A 15597-nucleotide genomic window follows, 5' to 3' on the forward strand; every position below is an offset into this window, starting at 1 on the left:
GACTGTGTACTTTTAACAGCAAAAAAGAGAAAACTTTGGATTCAGATGGCATGTCTTTATGAAAGTAAACATTCTTTGTTGCAAGTAATATTACAGTGCTTCCGTTTCACAAATTAATAATATTGGTTTCACCCCATTTATTTCTCTTTTGTTACTTTTAAGGAAAATTTTAGATTAAGTTTCTTAATCTTTCTCTCCCAAAACAGATAATTGATAACTGGAGGTATCATAAAACAAAAGTGGCTTCATATTGGCTCATAAAATTGGACTCTGTAAAACAACGAAAAGTGAGTAATTCCAAAAATAGTTTTGCCCTTTGGGATTATGTATTAAGATCATTCATCCATATCCATAATCAAGCTATATACATCTTCATTTGTTTACTCATTTCTTCCACAAATATTTGTTGCACACCTACTGTGTTTCGGGCACTGTTCTAGGTTCTGAGGATAAAAGAAGTGAATTTAAAACAAGCCCCGTGGTCTCATAGAGCTTATATTTTAGTTCAGGTGTTTGATAATAAACAATATATAATAGAATGAAGGGCAATTCTACTGGGTAAGTACCTGAAGAAAAATAAATCAGAGTGAAAAAAAGAAAGAAGGTAACATGGGAGCAGAGACCTTAAGGAAATGCTACTATGCAGATAACTGCAGTTACAATGTATCAATCAGGCAGAGGGAAGAGCAGATACAGAGGGCCTGAGGTGGATGTTAGCTTGAGGTGTCCCTGAAGCATAGAAGGACCATTTTATTCCCTTATTTATAGGATCATTGGCTTGTGTTGGTCAAGAGTGAGTGAGGGGTGGTGAACGCTAAAGTTGGGTATATGGGCAAGGGTCAGATCACAACTTCATGGGCTGTCTAAAGACTTTGGATTTTATTCCAAGTAAGGGAAAGCCACTGAAAATTTTGAGCAGAAGAGGTATACAGTCCATGTACTTTTTGTAATCTAGAAGATGGAAAACTGTAGGTAAGTTGATATTTAAAATGAAATAGGCCAGAAGCAGATTAAAGTATTTATAAGATACCTATAAATAAATACTTATTTATAAATACTTATAAAGTGTTTATACAATATACTTACAATACATGATAAATGTGACATTTTAAAGACTTGAAGAAATGATCATTTTCCCCCCAAAATGATACTGAAGCAATTGGCTACCTCTTTGTAAGAAAATTAAGTCAGTCTTATCTCTCACCATATGCAAAAATAAATTGCAGATAGACTGCAGTTTATATGTAAAAAAAGGAAAATATTAAAAGTTTTAAGGAAAAGGATATGTTTATAACCTTAGAATGGGGGAACCACTTCTTAAGAAAGACTTTAGACCCAGAAATCTTAAGGAAAACACTGACAGATTTGATTACATGAAAATTTAAACCAAATTAAAAGGCAGAAGCTGTGAGGGGCATGGGAGGAGGGGTGTGGAGGAAGACAGACATTTGTAACACATAAAACACAAAGTAATACCAATAAACCAAAACTTTCTACAAATCAACCATCAAAAGACAAACTATCCTATAAATATTAATAAATAAAATGGCAAAGTACATAAAAAGACCATGAAAAGACAATTTATGGATCTTCAAATAGCCAATTAACATGTAAATAGATCCTTGGCCTCACTAATGATGAAGGAAAAGCAAGTAAAAGCCATCATATTAGCAAAAATTAATCAGACAGATAATATCCAGTGATGGAAATAGTATGGATAAAGGGCCTTTGCTATATCATTAGAGGGAGGATACATTGATACAACTCCATAGACAGGTGATTTGCAGTCTCTATTAAAATTACAAATTTTCATAACCTTGATGCAGCAAAACCACTTACAGCATTCTATCCAACAAAATAATTGTCTGTGTGTATGAAAGATTTACATGTGTGAGCATTCATTGCAGTGGTATGTGTGAAAGCAAAACATTTGAAGCAGCCTAAATATCTTATCAATAAATTTATGGTTAAATATAGTGCATCCACACTATTCAGTTTCATTAAATTGAATACTATTCTGGAATCATAGATCTTAACCTGAGAGATAGCATCAGATTATGGCTAGTAACATATGAAACAAACATACATTAGCAAAATCAGCCAGTGGTAGCTAATCATGAGTGAAAGGATACAATCAATAAGGTGTCACCCGAAGGCCATGGGTCCATCCGCTATTAGGCATCCCTTTTCACATGTCCAGAGGCATTCTGGCTTCAGAGTGATAAGTGCCAACTATGTGTGGTTCACCTGCGTACGGAGGGAGCCTTCCAAATGTGGGTGGCCTTCATTTTTCTTCTCCATTAGTCACCCATGTAGTCTTTGTGACTAACTTCTGTTCTCCAGTCAGCTGAAATAAAAAGATTGATTTACTATGAATGTTGTCCGATAGAACTTTCTGCAAAGATGGTAATATATGCTATATTTGTGACGTCCAAAGGAGTGGTCATAGACACGTATGGCCATTGAGTGAGCACTTAGAATGTGGCTATTGTGACTGAGGAACTGAACTTTTAATTTAAATTTAAATTTAAATAGCCAAATGTGTCTAGTGGCTACTGTAGTTGACAGGGTGGATCTAGACAGATCAGGGGCAGCCTTCTAATATGTTCTTAGATAAGAACTTTCTCAGTTATCTTCCTGCTGAGAAATTCCATTAAAGGGTTTGCAAGAGTGTCCAGTAAGGTCATGATCGCCTTGGGCATCTCAAAGAAGGAGCACCTCTGTCAACTTGTTCCTTTCTATATGCCATCCAAAAGGATATCAGGATAGTAAATTAAACAAACGTGTCATGTCATACAATAATATGTGTTGTCCCATTTTAAGTGACTTATGTGTATATACTATTTTAAATATATATATCTAGCATAAAAAATTTTTAAAAACTAGGTACCAAATTGTTGAGAGGATATATTTCTAGAGGGTAGACTTATTGAGCCACAGGAAGGAAAGAGGTGACATTTGCTGTCATTCTTACCTTTTTTGTAGATTTCTATACTTTTTTCAAGTTAAAATAATCTTTTCAAAAGTGGCAGAATGACAGGGAGACACAGGCATTCCTGTGAAGCCTGTCTGGATTCCCCTACAATCACGTGTTATGTTTCCCTATTCTAAATCTTCGTGGCACTTTGTACTCAGTTGTATTTATGATCTGCCTTGAGATATTTTTCTATTAATTTTTCCCCACTTCTCTAAAAGCCAGGTGCTTGTCTTACTTTGTAGTTACCTGTAGGAAGCTTTCTGTAACCACTTATTAAGTTGATTCAATTCTAGGTTCTTTTATGAACTCTATCAATGGCAAGCTCACTTCTCTCTGCCTCCTCCTTTCTTCACTAGTGATGTGTGTTTATTTGAAAAATTTTTTAACATTTATTTATTTTTGAGACAGAGAGAGACAGAGCATGAATGGGGGAGGGTCAGAGAGAGAGGGGGACACAGAATCCGAAACAGGCTCCAGGCTCTGAGCTGTCAGCACAGAGCCCGACGCGGGGCTTGAACCCACGGACCGCGAGATCATGACCTGAGCCGAAGTCGGACGCTCAACCGACTGAGCCACCCAGGCTCCCCGATGTGTGTTTATTTGAACAGCAGCTACAAACGAGGACGCCATTCTGTTTTTTCACGTGTGATTTGAGAAGGTCTGATAAACATTGTAGAGGATGATCAGAGGATGTGTGTGAATAGTAATGACTTTTGTGAACTGGAAGAAAACTATTTCACGTTTTAGGATTGTTATGTTCAATTTATAAATTGAGTTTATAAATTTTGAGTAAAATTAAACAATTGCTTGTAAATTTACTTGCAAGTAGTACATCTACTTCTCCTGTACTGATGTCCTCTAAGAATATTTGGAGTGAGTTGTGTTTGTGTAGCCCTTTCCTTCATTTCCCAGATGTGTAGCCACATGTCCATGCTTGTCATACACTGTCATGTTACAGGAGTGGAAGCGCCAGTGTGAGGGGGCAGAATTTTTTAATACAACTTACATACCTAGGTATCCTTTCTTTGAGCCCTTTGGTGGCTTCTTCCATTCTGGCATAAACCAAAAGTACTCTGTGTCCTCTATGCTTGTAAAAAGTAGTAAGACGTCGCATCTTCAATGCACAACGTGTTACAGTCCCATAGTTTACACTACCCAAGCAGTTAAGGAAGTTCTGCAGAAGGTAATTTAATACTTGTGTTTTTGGCAGAAGAATCTGTAGCTGAATATTGACTCTCAGAGAACAGAAAGGGCTGATCTTAGCTAGAGCAAGTTTATCCTGCCACGTTGCCTGCTTTCAAGGAAGCCCTGAAAGATGGCTCAGGAATAGTAGGCCTAGGCTGTGATGGAAAGGAAAAGACCAGAATTTACACATCTACAACTTGTTTGCAACAATTTTTCACGGTAACGTCATGATCACTGCGTTTCTTTCTCTTCCCTCAACCCTTTTTTTTAAGACACTGTTTTTCCAAAACAAACTCTAATTTCTCAGATACATCATGAAAGGTGAAGTGCTCCTGGGAAAAGAAACAGAAGGCAGCTCTCAGCAGCATTTGTCATGTGATGACACTCTCCCCCTCACTGCCAGGGCCACTGAGGAGCTGTCACCCATGAGGAATTATTGGGATAATAAGGAAACAAATTTTTGTAAATTTCTCCTTTTTGTAAAATTTACCCTGCCAAATGTATGTGTTCTTTCACCCATGCCCACAAAATAAGCATAACAAATACACATACCATGAATGCAAATCATAAGGCCAGCCAACAGTGGAGGTCTTGAGCTCTAAGAGACATAAACACAGAGTTTTTAATTGGGATTTTTTTGTTGTTGTTTATGTTTTGTTCATTTAATCAATAGCATTAGAATGAATGAAGTGAAGTACTTAAAATTTAGCCCAGATAGGATAAGTATAGAGATATATTATAAAATAATCATTGGGACAAACTTAAATATGTTTGTCTGCTCTAGTTGTATATATGTATATGTATATATTATAATATATACATACTTTTTCGCTACCTCTTCCCAATCTTGTTTTGTTTCAAATGAAATCAAGAGGTAAAGTGAGATAAGAGAATGACTGAAATATTTTTTTCTTGCAACAAGAGAGCTAGTATAATAATGAGTTGAAAAGTACATTGAAAAAAAATTAAGCTTTATATGTTGATAAGGGGCAATATTAGATAGTGGAAAGAGGTACTGGACTTGTAGTCATGTGGATTTGAGTTAAATACTGCCTCTGTCCTTTACTTGGGGCAGGTAACTTTTCAGAATTTCTGAGATTTTTAACCTTAAGATTTGGAGGGTTTTTGTGAAGAAATGAGACATCATATGAGAGGGTGTTCTGCCTTAGGAGGTATAAAATGCAGGCTGATTTTGTTTTCCTACTAAGGATCGTCATACCAGGCTGTTTCTCCAATGTGTTTTATTTAACAGTGCTTCCCCCTTATTCGCGGGGGATTCCGAGTCCCCTAGTGGATGCCTGAAAGTGGAGATAGTACTGCATCCTGTAGATATTCTGTTGTTTCTCATACATATATACATACCACTGTTAAAGTTGAATTTATAAACTAGGCACAGTAGGGGATTAACAACAATAACTAATAATGAAATAGAATAATTATAACAATATGTTATAATAAAAGTTGTATAAATATGGTTTCTCTCTCTCTCTCAAAATATCATATTATACTGTACTCACCCTTCTTCTTGTGATGATGTGAGATGATAAAATGCCAACATGATGAGATAAAGTGAGGTGAATGCCGTAGTTATTGTGACACAACGTTAGGCTACCATTGACCTTCTGAGACTACGTCCGAAAGAGTATCCATTTGCTTCCGGACAGTGGTTGGCCTCGGGTAACTGAAACTGTGGAAGGTGGAACTGCAGATACAGTGAGACTACTAAGAGTTCAGTTCTTCAGATGTAGAATTATTTTATGTAGAGTATGTGGAAATGAGGTATAAAAAAATTGTCTGTTGGGTTGTAATATATTAACCATTTATTTGACCATCTGTTTGAAGCCTGTGCTATTGCTTTTTGAAGCCAAAAACTGCATCCCAGAAAACAAAAAGAAACCTAGAATGTGGGTCAGCTGTTGAACGTAGACTTAGATATTATAAAACGTTACTTATTCATAAGGTCGTGCACTTAACTAATTTACATTTAGATGTGGATTAATCAGCTCTGTGCTTCTTTGGGCTGGGATGATAGTGATCATTGGAAGGCTGTGTCCTTTCAGTCTCCTGGGGAGCAGACATAAGACAGATTTAGAAGTGAAAGAGATTTATAAGAGAAAACTCACAAGAAAGATAAAAGGGTAAGAGAGTTCAAGTAGATAGAACGGGCCTTCAGACTGCAGTATAGGTCTGACAGCTGTGAATGGAAGGCAAGAGCGTTGGGAGGAAGAACCTGAGACTAGTGAAGTTCTCAGAAAGCCTTGTAGCGCTGGTGGGGAGGCAGAACAAGCATTGCCTGCTAGGCAGAAATGACGCCTCTCAGGTGTCCCAGCCATGCCCAACCATTTGGTTGGGGACAGTCAGAGGAGAGCATAAGCTTGAATGATGCAGTGGATCCTGAATGGGGAGGCTAACTCACTCTTGGAAGCAACTTGACCCAAATGGCACGTCTTCATGGCTGCCACAAAGGCTGCATGTCATGAAATTTAATTTGACAAACATTTATTGGTTGCCATTTTGTACGATTACTGTGCTAGGCACTACTGGGGATTTTGAGGGTTGTTCATTCATTCATTTAGTTACTTGCTCATTCTAACATGCATTCAACAATATTAATTGAGGGACTATCATGTCCCAAGCACTATATTCGGTGTGGAATGCATAATTTAAAGCTCTTAATTCTATTTATAGACCGTTGTTGAAATGTGTATCTCACTTTTTCTGTTCCAGGATCAAAGCATTTGCTGGTTGCTCATTAAAATGTTATAAAACTGTAAGATTAGAATCCTCATACACAAACTCTTTCACGTGCCTTATTTCAAATTTTCCTTATTGGATGTAAGCGTTAAAGGTCAAGAATGAGGGAATTAAATACTGAACAGAATCCTCACCAGGTGAAAATGGAAACAGCTAATCTTATTTAATATCATGTTGTGGTAACTCCACACTTGCATAATACAGCTTTCTGCCAAGAATGCAGCTGCTTTCTATAATTTGTAAGGAATATATGAGAAGTATGAAAATACTGCAGTGCTGGCGGGCTGTGAAGAATGCCAGATCTGCTGAGAAGCTTATTCTCTGACGTGATACCTAGGCCTAAACCTAAGATTGGAGGATGAAGAGAAATAAGTAGTGATATTAAGGTTAGACCATATTTGCATTTATTTGGGGGTTCTGAGATCCTTGTTTATCAAGTATTCCTTCTCTACATAGCAATTTCTTTTTAATACCTACTGTAGCTGCTTCTTTGTACATTTTGATGTTATTATTTCCCATCTCTTTTTCATTTGAGCCGGCATAGATGCTGCACAGAGCTGTTCGTGTTGCATCAGCAAAAGTGCCTTTCCCCCATAGCCATGGCTGCTGCATGCATCATTAGTACAGCATGTAGTGATTTTAATGTTATTTCTAAACCTCCCTCACCTCATGCCATTATTTTAATTTAGAACCAACTGTTCAGCCATATGGAGCAGTTTGTCATTCAACATCTGTCTGTTCTTGCAAAACATGAATTTGTGTGCTATATGCCTTCAATGTGCTATATTTCATATGGAAAAGACAAATCTTTTCATTTTATTAATGTTTTCATTGACTGAATCTCCTATTTATTTTTTCCCTTGGAGAGCCTAATGTTAGATCGGGATGCTTTTAAAAGTCACAATGTCAGGAAATGCATACCTATATTCTATAACTTAGCCTCACTTGAGTCCACAGATAAACACAAAGGGCAACTTGCTGACCATTTGTTTTTGTGTTTCACAAATCATTCATCTACCATTTTGTTCTAACACCAAAGCACCCAGATATCCAAACTAGCATTGCAGATAGAACTGGCACTAATTTACTTCTTTCCAGTCTGATTTCTTGCCTGTCTGCCCTCTGCCTTCCTAAGATTATTCAGTGGATGTTTTGCTAAAGGTGCAGTCACTGTCTTGCCATCTGTGAGCCTCTTAAGCAGACTAGACCCTTCATCATGACCCTGATAGAGGGCGTGCCTGGGCAGCCTTCTTTATGTACAGTAACCCAACCCATTTTCCCAAGTATCACTTGATTAGAGGCAAATCTGAATCTAAGAAGTAACAATTTGATTCTCTTGTAGAGTTTGCTGTTCACACCTGGGCAGATCAAATTAGTTGTGAGGCAGTGTTGGGTAGTGCTTCCCCAGAAGTTCTGGCTACAGAACTGTCCATTTACTAGCTGTGTAATCTTGGCGAAGTTATTTACCTGCTCCATGGCAGAGTTTTCTCATCCATAAAATGAGATCCAGAGGTGTTCTCAGAACGAAAAAATGTCCAGGGTGCCTGGGTGGCTCAGTCAGTTAGGCTCCAACTTTTGATACTGGCTCAGGTCATGGTCTTGCAATCGTTGAGACTGAACCCCGCATCCGGCTCCACACTGAGAGGAACCCACTTGGGATTCTCTTTCTCCCTCTCTCTGCCCCTTCCCCACTGGCACCCCCTCTCAAAATAAATAAACAAAAAAATAAATGAAAAATTTTCATAACCGTTAGGCAGCAAAACCTAACCTACTTGAATTCATTTGATGACAATGACTTGACAGGAAGGTATGTGTTATTTTTGTCTCATGTCTTGGTTTGAATATTCATATTTTTCCTGTGGAAATAGAAATGTTTATGATTATGGAATCCAGCCTCATGATTTTTTGGAAAAGGATTGTGGATCAATTTGTACCTACTTTATGTTTTTGTTCTGAGGATTAAGTGAATTGTTCTATGTAAAAGTGTTTAGAACAGTCCCTGGTTCACAGTGAGGTCTATAGGAAGCTCTCAAAAAGTGTGAGCTCTGATTTTTACCGTGTCTGCTTAGGTTTCACTTTGATGCAAGGAACAGTTTCACTAAGATAAACACCTATTGAGTGCTAGACCTATCTTCAGCCTTGAGGACATGATACGTTTTTTACCAAGATGGGCATAATGCCTCCCTTTATATGGATTAATAGTCTGTATTAATGAAACAGGAAATTAAAATAAAGCAAGGTAGTTATTAAATAGAGGAGGAACCCGGGATTAAGGGATCATAGTTTAATGGCAGGTAAAGTTGTCCCTGAGTAGGTTCACCAGGTGAATAGATAAGGAAGACTGTTCCAAGCTGAGGAAAGAGTGCATATGAAGGCTCAGAGGGAAGATGAAGGGATTCAGGTACTTGTCCCCTTGGTTTACATGCCCTCGTGCCCTCCAAATTACAGGTCTCTCTAACCCCTTCCTTTCTCCAGGAGCAGAGAGCTTGCCTCCTTTAAAATTGAGGGGAGGGGCACCTGGGTGGCTCAGTCGATTCTTAATTTTAGCTCAGGTCATGATCCCACAGGTCGTGGGTTTGAGCCCCGCATCAGGCTCTGCACTGACATCGTAGAGCCTGTTTAGAATTCTCTGTTTCTCTCTCTCTCTCTGCCCCTCCCCCACTCGCCCTTTATCTCTCTCCCAAAATAAGTAAATAAACATTAAAATAAAATAAGATAAAATAAGATAAGATAAAATAAAATATAAAATAAAATAAAATAAAATAAAATAAAATAAAATAAAATAAAATAAAATAAAATAAAAATAGGGCAAAGAGAAGCAAAGTAGAATGTATGTTCCCAGTGGGCTGCTCGGGAAAAGAAGGAGCAAGTTCCTGGGTTGCCTAGATCATGCTAGTCTCATGATTCTGGGAAATCATTCAGGCAGAGATACTTGATGTGGTGCAAGAGGCTTAGCAAATGTATTCATCTCTCCATTTTGGAGGAAACATTAGGAGTAGAGCACAAGCATTCACCACTCCTAATTCCCTAGCTGCTTTCTGAAGTTGCCTTCAGTCATGTGTGGGCTAGGATATTAGAAGATCATGGTTTTAAAATTCCCTCTAAACTAAGACTAAAACATGTACAGAGCAGTGGCCAAGAGGGTCTCCACTAAATAATGCACCTAGTATAGTGCTTAGTATAGAGCAGGCAGGCTCTTCTCTTTGGTTCTTATGCGTTGTGTGCATTTTACCATAAAATGTATTCAAAAAGAAATAAACAAATAACTTATAATCTCAAATGCTTTAAAGTTGAATAGCTATTTATTAATAGAATATGAAATTAACGTTAGCATGGCTGCTTTTTAAATTTGTCCTGTGTTATGACTTTTGGCCTGTTATTACTCACTAATACATAGAAAGTAGAAAGGAAAATTTACTGAAATTTATCATTTACTGCTAGTGTGGATTCTTCCATCACATCAGTCATGAGTACTGCTTTCTACATTAAAAAAATATAGAGTTTGGGGTGCCTGGGTGGCTCAGTTGGTTAAGTGTCCAACTTCAGCTCCAGTCGTGATCTCGTGTTCATGAGTTTGAGCTCACAACGGTCTCTCTGCTGTCAGTGTGGAGTCCACTTCAGATTCTCTGTCTCCCTCTTTCTGCTCCTCCCCTGCTTGCTCTCTCAAAAATAAATAACATTAAAAAATATACATATGAGTTAAACTAATAGCTTAAATGAAAATCGTAAAAAATAAAAGGTATTAATCAATACACATATCAGTATTATTGTGAATAATTCATATTAATTTTTTTTTAAATACTTCTTAATTATTAAGCATTTGTTATCTGTAATAACGAGCTTTTCCAGGACAATTTTTTCCCCAGGCGACTTTATTACAGATTGCATTCTCTCTCCTTATTCGCTGCCCCTTCATCTGACATACCCTTAACCTGCAGTGGGAGTTGCAAATACTGTTTCCACTTCATGGTGAACAGGAAGGGAAGGCATGAGGCTCACACAATTCATCATGAGAAGTTGGAGTCGACCTTCTTCTCTAAATAAAGTGTTTTGAAAGCTTTTTACTAAATTGATTTTAAACAGATATTTATTCTACATTTGCCTTCTCAGAGAGAACTAGTATCACTTCTTTAAATATGGTTGTTTTAAAGACAGGCAAATTAAATTCTTCCTCTATCTGCCTCCAGTTCTCTCTACATTTGTGCCAATTAAGGGAAATCTGTCTTCCTTCAGCCTTGATGTTTGCAAGCTTCTTTCTCTTCTCACCACTCACTCACATACTTCCAGGCAGTTCCTTCAATTAGATAAATAAAATACAAAGTAAAAGTCTTGAATAACTGTTTGAATAACTGTATTTGTTGGTGCTTCCTATTTTTTGTTAAGGCTTTTCATTGGAAATACTTCATTGTATAATTATTAAATAGATGTGAACTGGGCAAAGTCAATTTTTGGGTTTACAAATTTTTTTAGAACCTCTAGGATTTCAGTTGTCCAGAATTAGATTAATCATAGTTCTTATTTCATGATACTCTCTCATTAATGGTCTGTATATGACCTGCTTTTATTTAGTGTTTGTAAGGTCACTGTCCCGTTTGTGACCACCACATCTAAAACAAAACTTATGTTCCTGGCAGTGACCTGTTATTCAATCACATGACTCTACTCCATTCCCCTGGACATCCTCCCCATATCTCAGGGAGCCATTTTCTTGAATTCAGGATTTATTAGTTCTTTACTTTCTTTCTTTATAAATTCTTATTTGTCTATCTTTATTCCCCATAAGTATTTTTAATATTTAGTTGTTTTTACTTCTATCAAAGGGATTTCATACTGTATATTATAACTCAGGTTTGCATTTTTAAAAATGTATTATTATATTACTAGGATGCTTGTGTTTTGCGTGTTGTTGTATTTCATTCATTTTGATTATTGTATAATAGTTCACTGGAATGAGGGTATCAGTTTATTTGTTCAGTCTCCCATTGAAGGACAACTAGGATGTTCCCAGCTGTTTGCAATTGTGAACAGCTGTTAGAACATTCTTGTACATGCCTCATGTTTTTAACCTCCGAGAGGATTTCTCTTAGGACCAACGTTGCTGGGTTATAGGGTATATGAATTTTTAACTTTAGGAGATAATGCCAAGCCATTTTTGAGTGACAGCACCAATTGCTACTCCCACCAGAAGTGTCTAAGAGACCCTTCACATCCCTGTCTCTCCAGCACTTGGTATTGTCAGACTTTGAATTTTTGTCAGTTAAATGGACATGAAGAGGTATCTTATGGTTTTAATTTTTGTTTCTTATGTTTATTGGGCAAATTTATTCCCTCTTTTGTGAAATTCCAGTCCATGTATTTTTGTGCATTTTTTTCTAAGTTGGTGGTGTTTATGTTAACAATTTGTTAGGCATTCATTATGTATTTCTGATATTAATCTTTTGTTGGAGGTATATATTTTAAATCTATTTTCCCAGTTTGTAACTTGATCCTTTATTTTCTTGAATGTATTTTTTGATGGCCAGAAGTTCTTAATTTTAATATAATCAATCTATTATTCTTTTATGACCCACACTTTTTTGTGAGTTAAAGTAATCTTTTTTTAACCTAAGGACTAAAAGATATTCACCAATGCTTTTCACTAAGATATTTAGTGGTTTATTTTTATTTTATTTTTATTTTTTAAATTTATTTTATTTTATTTTATTTTTAATATAATTTATTGTCAAATTGGCTAACATACAGTGTGTAAAGTATGCTCTTGTTTTTTGGGATAGATTCCCTGGTTCATCGCTTACATACAACACCTAGTGCTCATCCCAAAAAGTGCCCTCCTCAATGCCCATCACCCATTTTCCCCCTCTCTCCTACCCCCTTCCACCCTCAGGTTGTTCTCTGTATTTAAGAGTTTATTATGGTTTGCCTCCCTCCCTCTCTGTTTGTAACTATATTTTCCCCTTCCCTTCCCCCATGGTCTTCTGTTAAGTTTCTCAAGATCCACAAGTGAGTGAAAACATATGATATCTGTCCTTCTCTGACTGACTTATTTCACTCGGTATAATACCTTCCAGTTCCAGCCATGTTGCTACAGATGACATGATTTAATTCTTTCTTAATGGTTTATTTTTTAAACTTAAGACTCTAATCCCTCTAGAGCTGATTTTTTAAATCGAGTGAATGAGGATTCAGCTTTATTTTTTAAGTAAAGCTTACTATTTTTCAATCTCCATTTATTGATTTAATTTGCATTTAACTTAAATTTTAACTTCAAACTTAATCTCTTCTTACTCCAGTGGTCTGATTTGCCACCTGTGGCATACACCAAACTTACATAAATGCATGGGATTTTTACTCTGTGCTGTTGTTTAATGAATTTGTGTGTGTGTGTGTGTGTGTGTGTGTGTGTGTGTGTATTTATGCTTGAATTACATATATTCATCTTAGAATTTTAGACACACACTTACACACTTAGATTTTGAAATAACTTTGGTTTTTCCACTAGGTTTTGGACATAGTAAAAACAAGTATCCGTACAATTCTTCCACGCATCTGGAAGGTACCTGATGTCGAGGAAGTAAATTTATATCGGATTTTCAATAGGGTTTTTAATCGCTTACTCTGGAGTCATGGTCAAGGACTGTGGAACTGTTTCTGTGATTCAGGGTAAGTTCTAAATTATCTTTTATTATTGTTACTTTTAACATTTTATTATTTGGTTAGAGGAAGGCCAATAAAATGGTTGAATTTCCATAATGATCTCTTAAAATATGGATATTTTTTACTGCATATAATTTTTTTGTACTCAGCTGTAGTTTATAGCAGTTGAACTGATTTAGATGAGATAATGAATATGAACATAACACCTAACTAAATTGAATTCAATGGAGAGAAAGTAGTCTTAATGAAAAATCTCAATTACGAATCAATATTCTTAATGTTCTTCTGCTCTTTCCTTCGTACAACAGACTTCCAAAATATGGCTACCGTCCCTCTCCAAAATTTCAGTCCTGCCAAAGCTATTGTGATTCATTGTTTCTTTAGCCTTAAGATAATTTAAAACCAAACATTCCCTACCTCTTTTTCAATTAGAAAGGGCTACCTTTCTGGCCTTCCCTTAATCCCTTTGTTATGCAGGTTTGATATTTTAGGGGCTTCTGCATCTTCAATTGTTTACTAAATCCTGTTAGTTTTTCTGTCACATTCCCATGGGGCTACTTTCTTTTTCATTGTTCTTAGCTATTGTTAAGTACTTATTACCATGTTGAATACTTTTGGAGATACAGAGTTGAATTCCCCACAGATCCCCGCAAGACTCTTAAAAATGATAATAGCTAAAGCTATACTACTTACTGTATGCCAGGCATTGTTCTAAACACTTTATGTATAATGAGTGATATAATCCTCATAACAGGTTTTATGATTTATCACCATTTTATAGACAAGGAAACTGAGGCACAGATAAGTGCTAAGGACCTAGTGCAACTGGGATTTGGCCTCAAGGAACCTGGCCCAAGAATTTATGGTCTTAACCAATAAGCTTTGTTGCCTCGAGTAGACAAAAGAAGAGATATAAAATTTAATGATTATAAAAGAGACATAAAGTATTCTAGCCATTTATAGAAAGGCTAGGTAAGATTAGTGGATTTCTAGACATTTTTGCCTCCAGTTTTTTGTTTCCCATATCCATCCTACTGTCAGGGGTCATTTCCTAAAATCTGTAGTGAGTTCCCTCATTTATCATTAAAGTCTAGAGTTTTTATCTAGAGATACAACACTCTCTAATATGCTGATTCTTTCTTATTTCTCTAGTCCTCTTTCTCATTACTCTTCTACTTAAAGCTTGTGCCAGAAAAAACAAGCTCGTTATTTTCAAATATCTTTAAAATGTTTTCTTTTCTTCATCGGAGCTTTGGTGTCCTTGAGTGTCTGACCGGGCTGCTTTCCACAACCCTATCCCTCCAAATTCCCTTTGCATTATTTAAATTCAGTGGAAAGACCCAGCCTGTACTTCCTTTTTGGTAAAATCATAACAGCCTATTGTAGTCTGAAATGATGTCTGAATGTCCTCCATTTAAATATTCTGGTCATCTAGTACTGATTCATTCATATCATTTGCAGACTTACTCTCACTAAAATCTCCTCAGTAGCCATTCACAACAGGAAGACTTTCTAAGGTGCTCTGGGTTTGGGTAAAACCTGAGAGTAATCTTGGCTGTAAATTATTTCCTCAGAGAGTTAAGTGGAATATTTGAACTATGCTCTATGGCCTGTTAGTTGTTGCCTCTTTGTAGAAGTTCTCTCAATCTAGACTCACAGTTGGAATGTTTTTTTTGTTGTTGTTGTTTGTTTGTTGATCCATTGGTTGGAATGCTACATATGAATCCCAGCTATTTTTCACCAGGGAAAAAGTCAGACAGTCTGCTACTGAAACTAGTGCTGGTAGCTTTGAGTTCATGAGATAATCTCCGACTCCAGACCCTAAAGATGCCCATCAAGTGGTTCTTCTTTGCCTCTAGGGCTCCTCTTCCCTGAACTAGTTTGGTAAAATATTAACTGATTCAGAATCTTTTTCTCTTGTGTTTTGCACAATACTCCCCTTAAATTTCTCTGGTGGTATCTATTATTATTGGTATTGATGATGAGAGTTAACAACATTTATTGAAGACTTACTAAAAGCCTGACGC

The 15597-nt window shown here is 36.6% G+C and overlaps 1 protein-coding gene across 8 annotated transcripts in view; it reads left to right on the forward strand.

The window, feature by feature from the left end:
* The window catches only part of TTLL7 (tubulin tyrosine ligase like 7), a 145839-nt gene that overhangs the window by 103257 nt on the left and 26985 nt on the right, over positions 1–15597 (forward strand). For 6 of the 8 annotated variants that reach the window (XR_009258008.1, XR_009258009.1, XM_058716817.1 and 3 more), the window contains exons 18-19: positions 207–287; positions 13416–13576. Coding sequence is in view for 6 of the 8 variants with exons in the window: in XM_058716817.1 (XP_058572800.1) it covers positions 207–287; positions 13416–13576 (242 nt within the window). In the remaining 2 variants the exon portion in view is untranslated. Of the gene's footprint in view, positions 1–206; positions 288–6889; positions 7034–13415; positions 13581–15597 lie in introns of those variants that run through there. The other 2 variants (XM_058716822.1, XM_058716823.1) reach the window with 2 other exon arrangements.

This window comes from Neofelis nebulosa, chromosome 2 (assembly GCF_028018385.1).
Source record: "Neofelis nebulosa isolate mNeoNeb1 chromosome 2, mNeoNeb1.pri, whole genome shotgun sequence".
Taxonomy (NCBI): domain Eukaryota; kingdom Metazoa; phylum Chordata; class Mammalia; order Carnivora; family Felidae; genus Neofelis; species Neofelis nebulosa.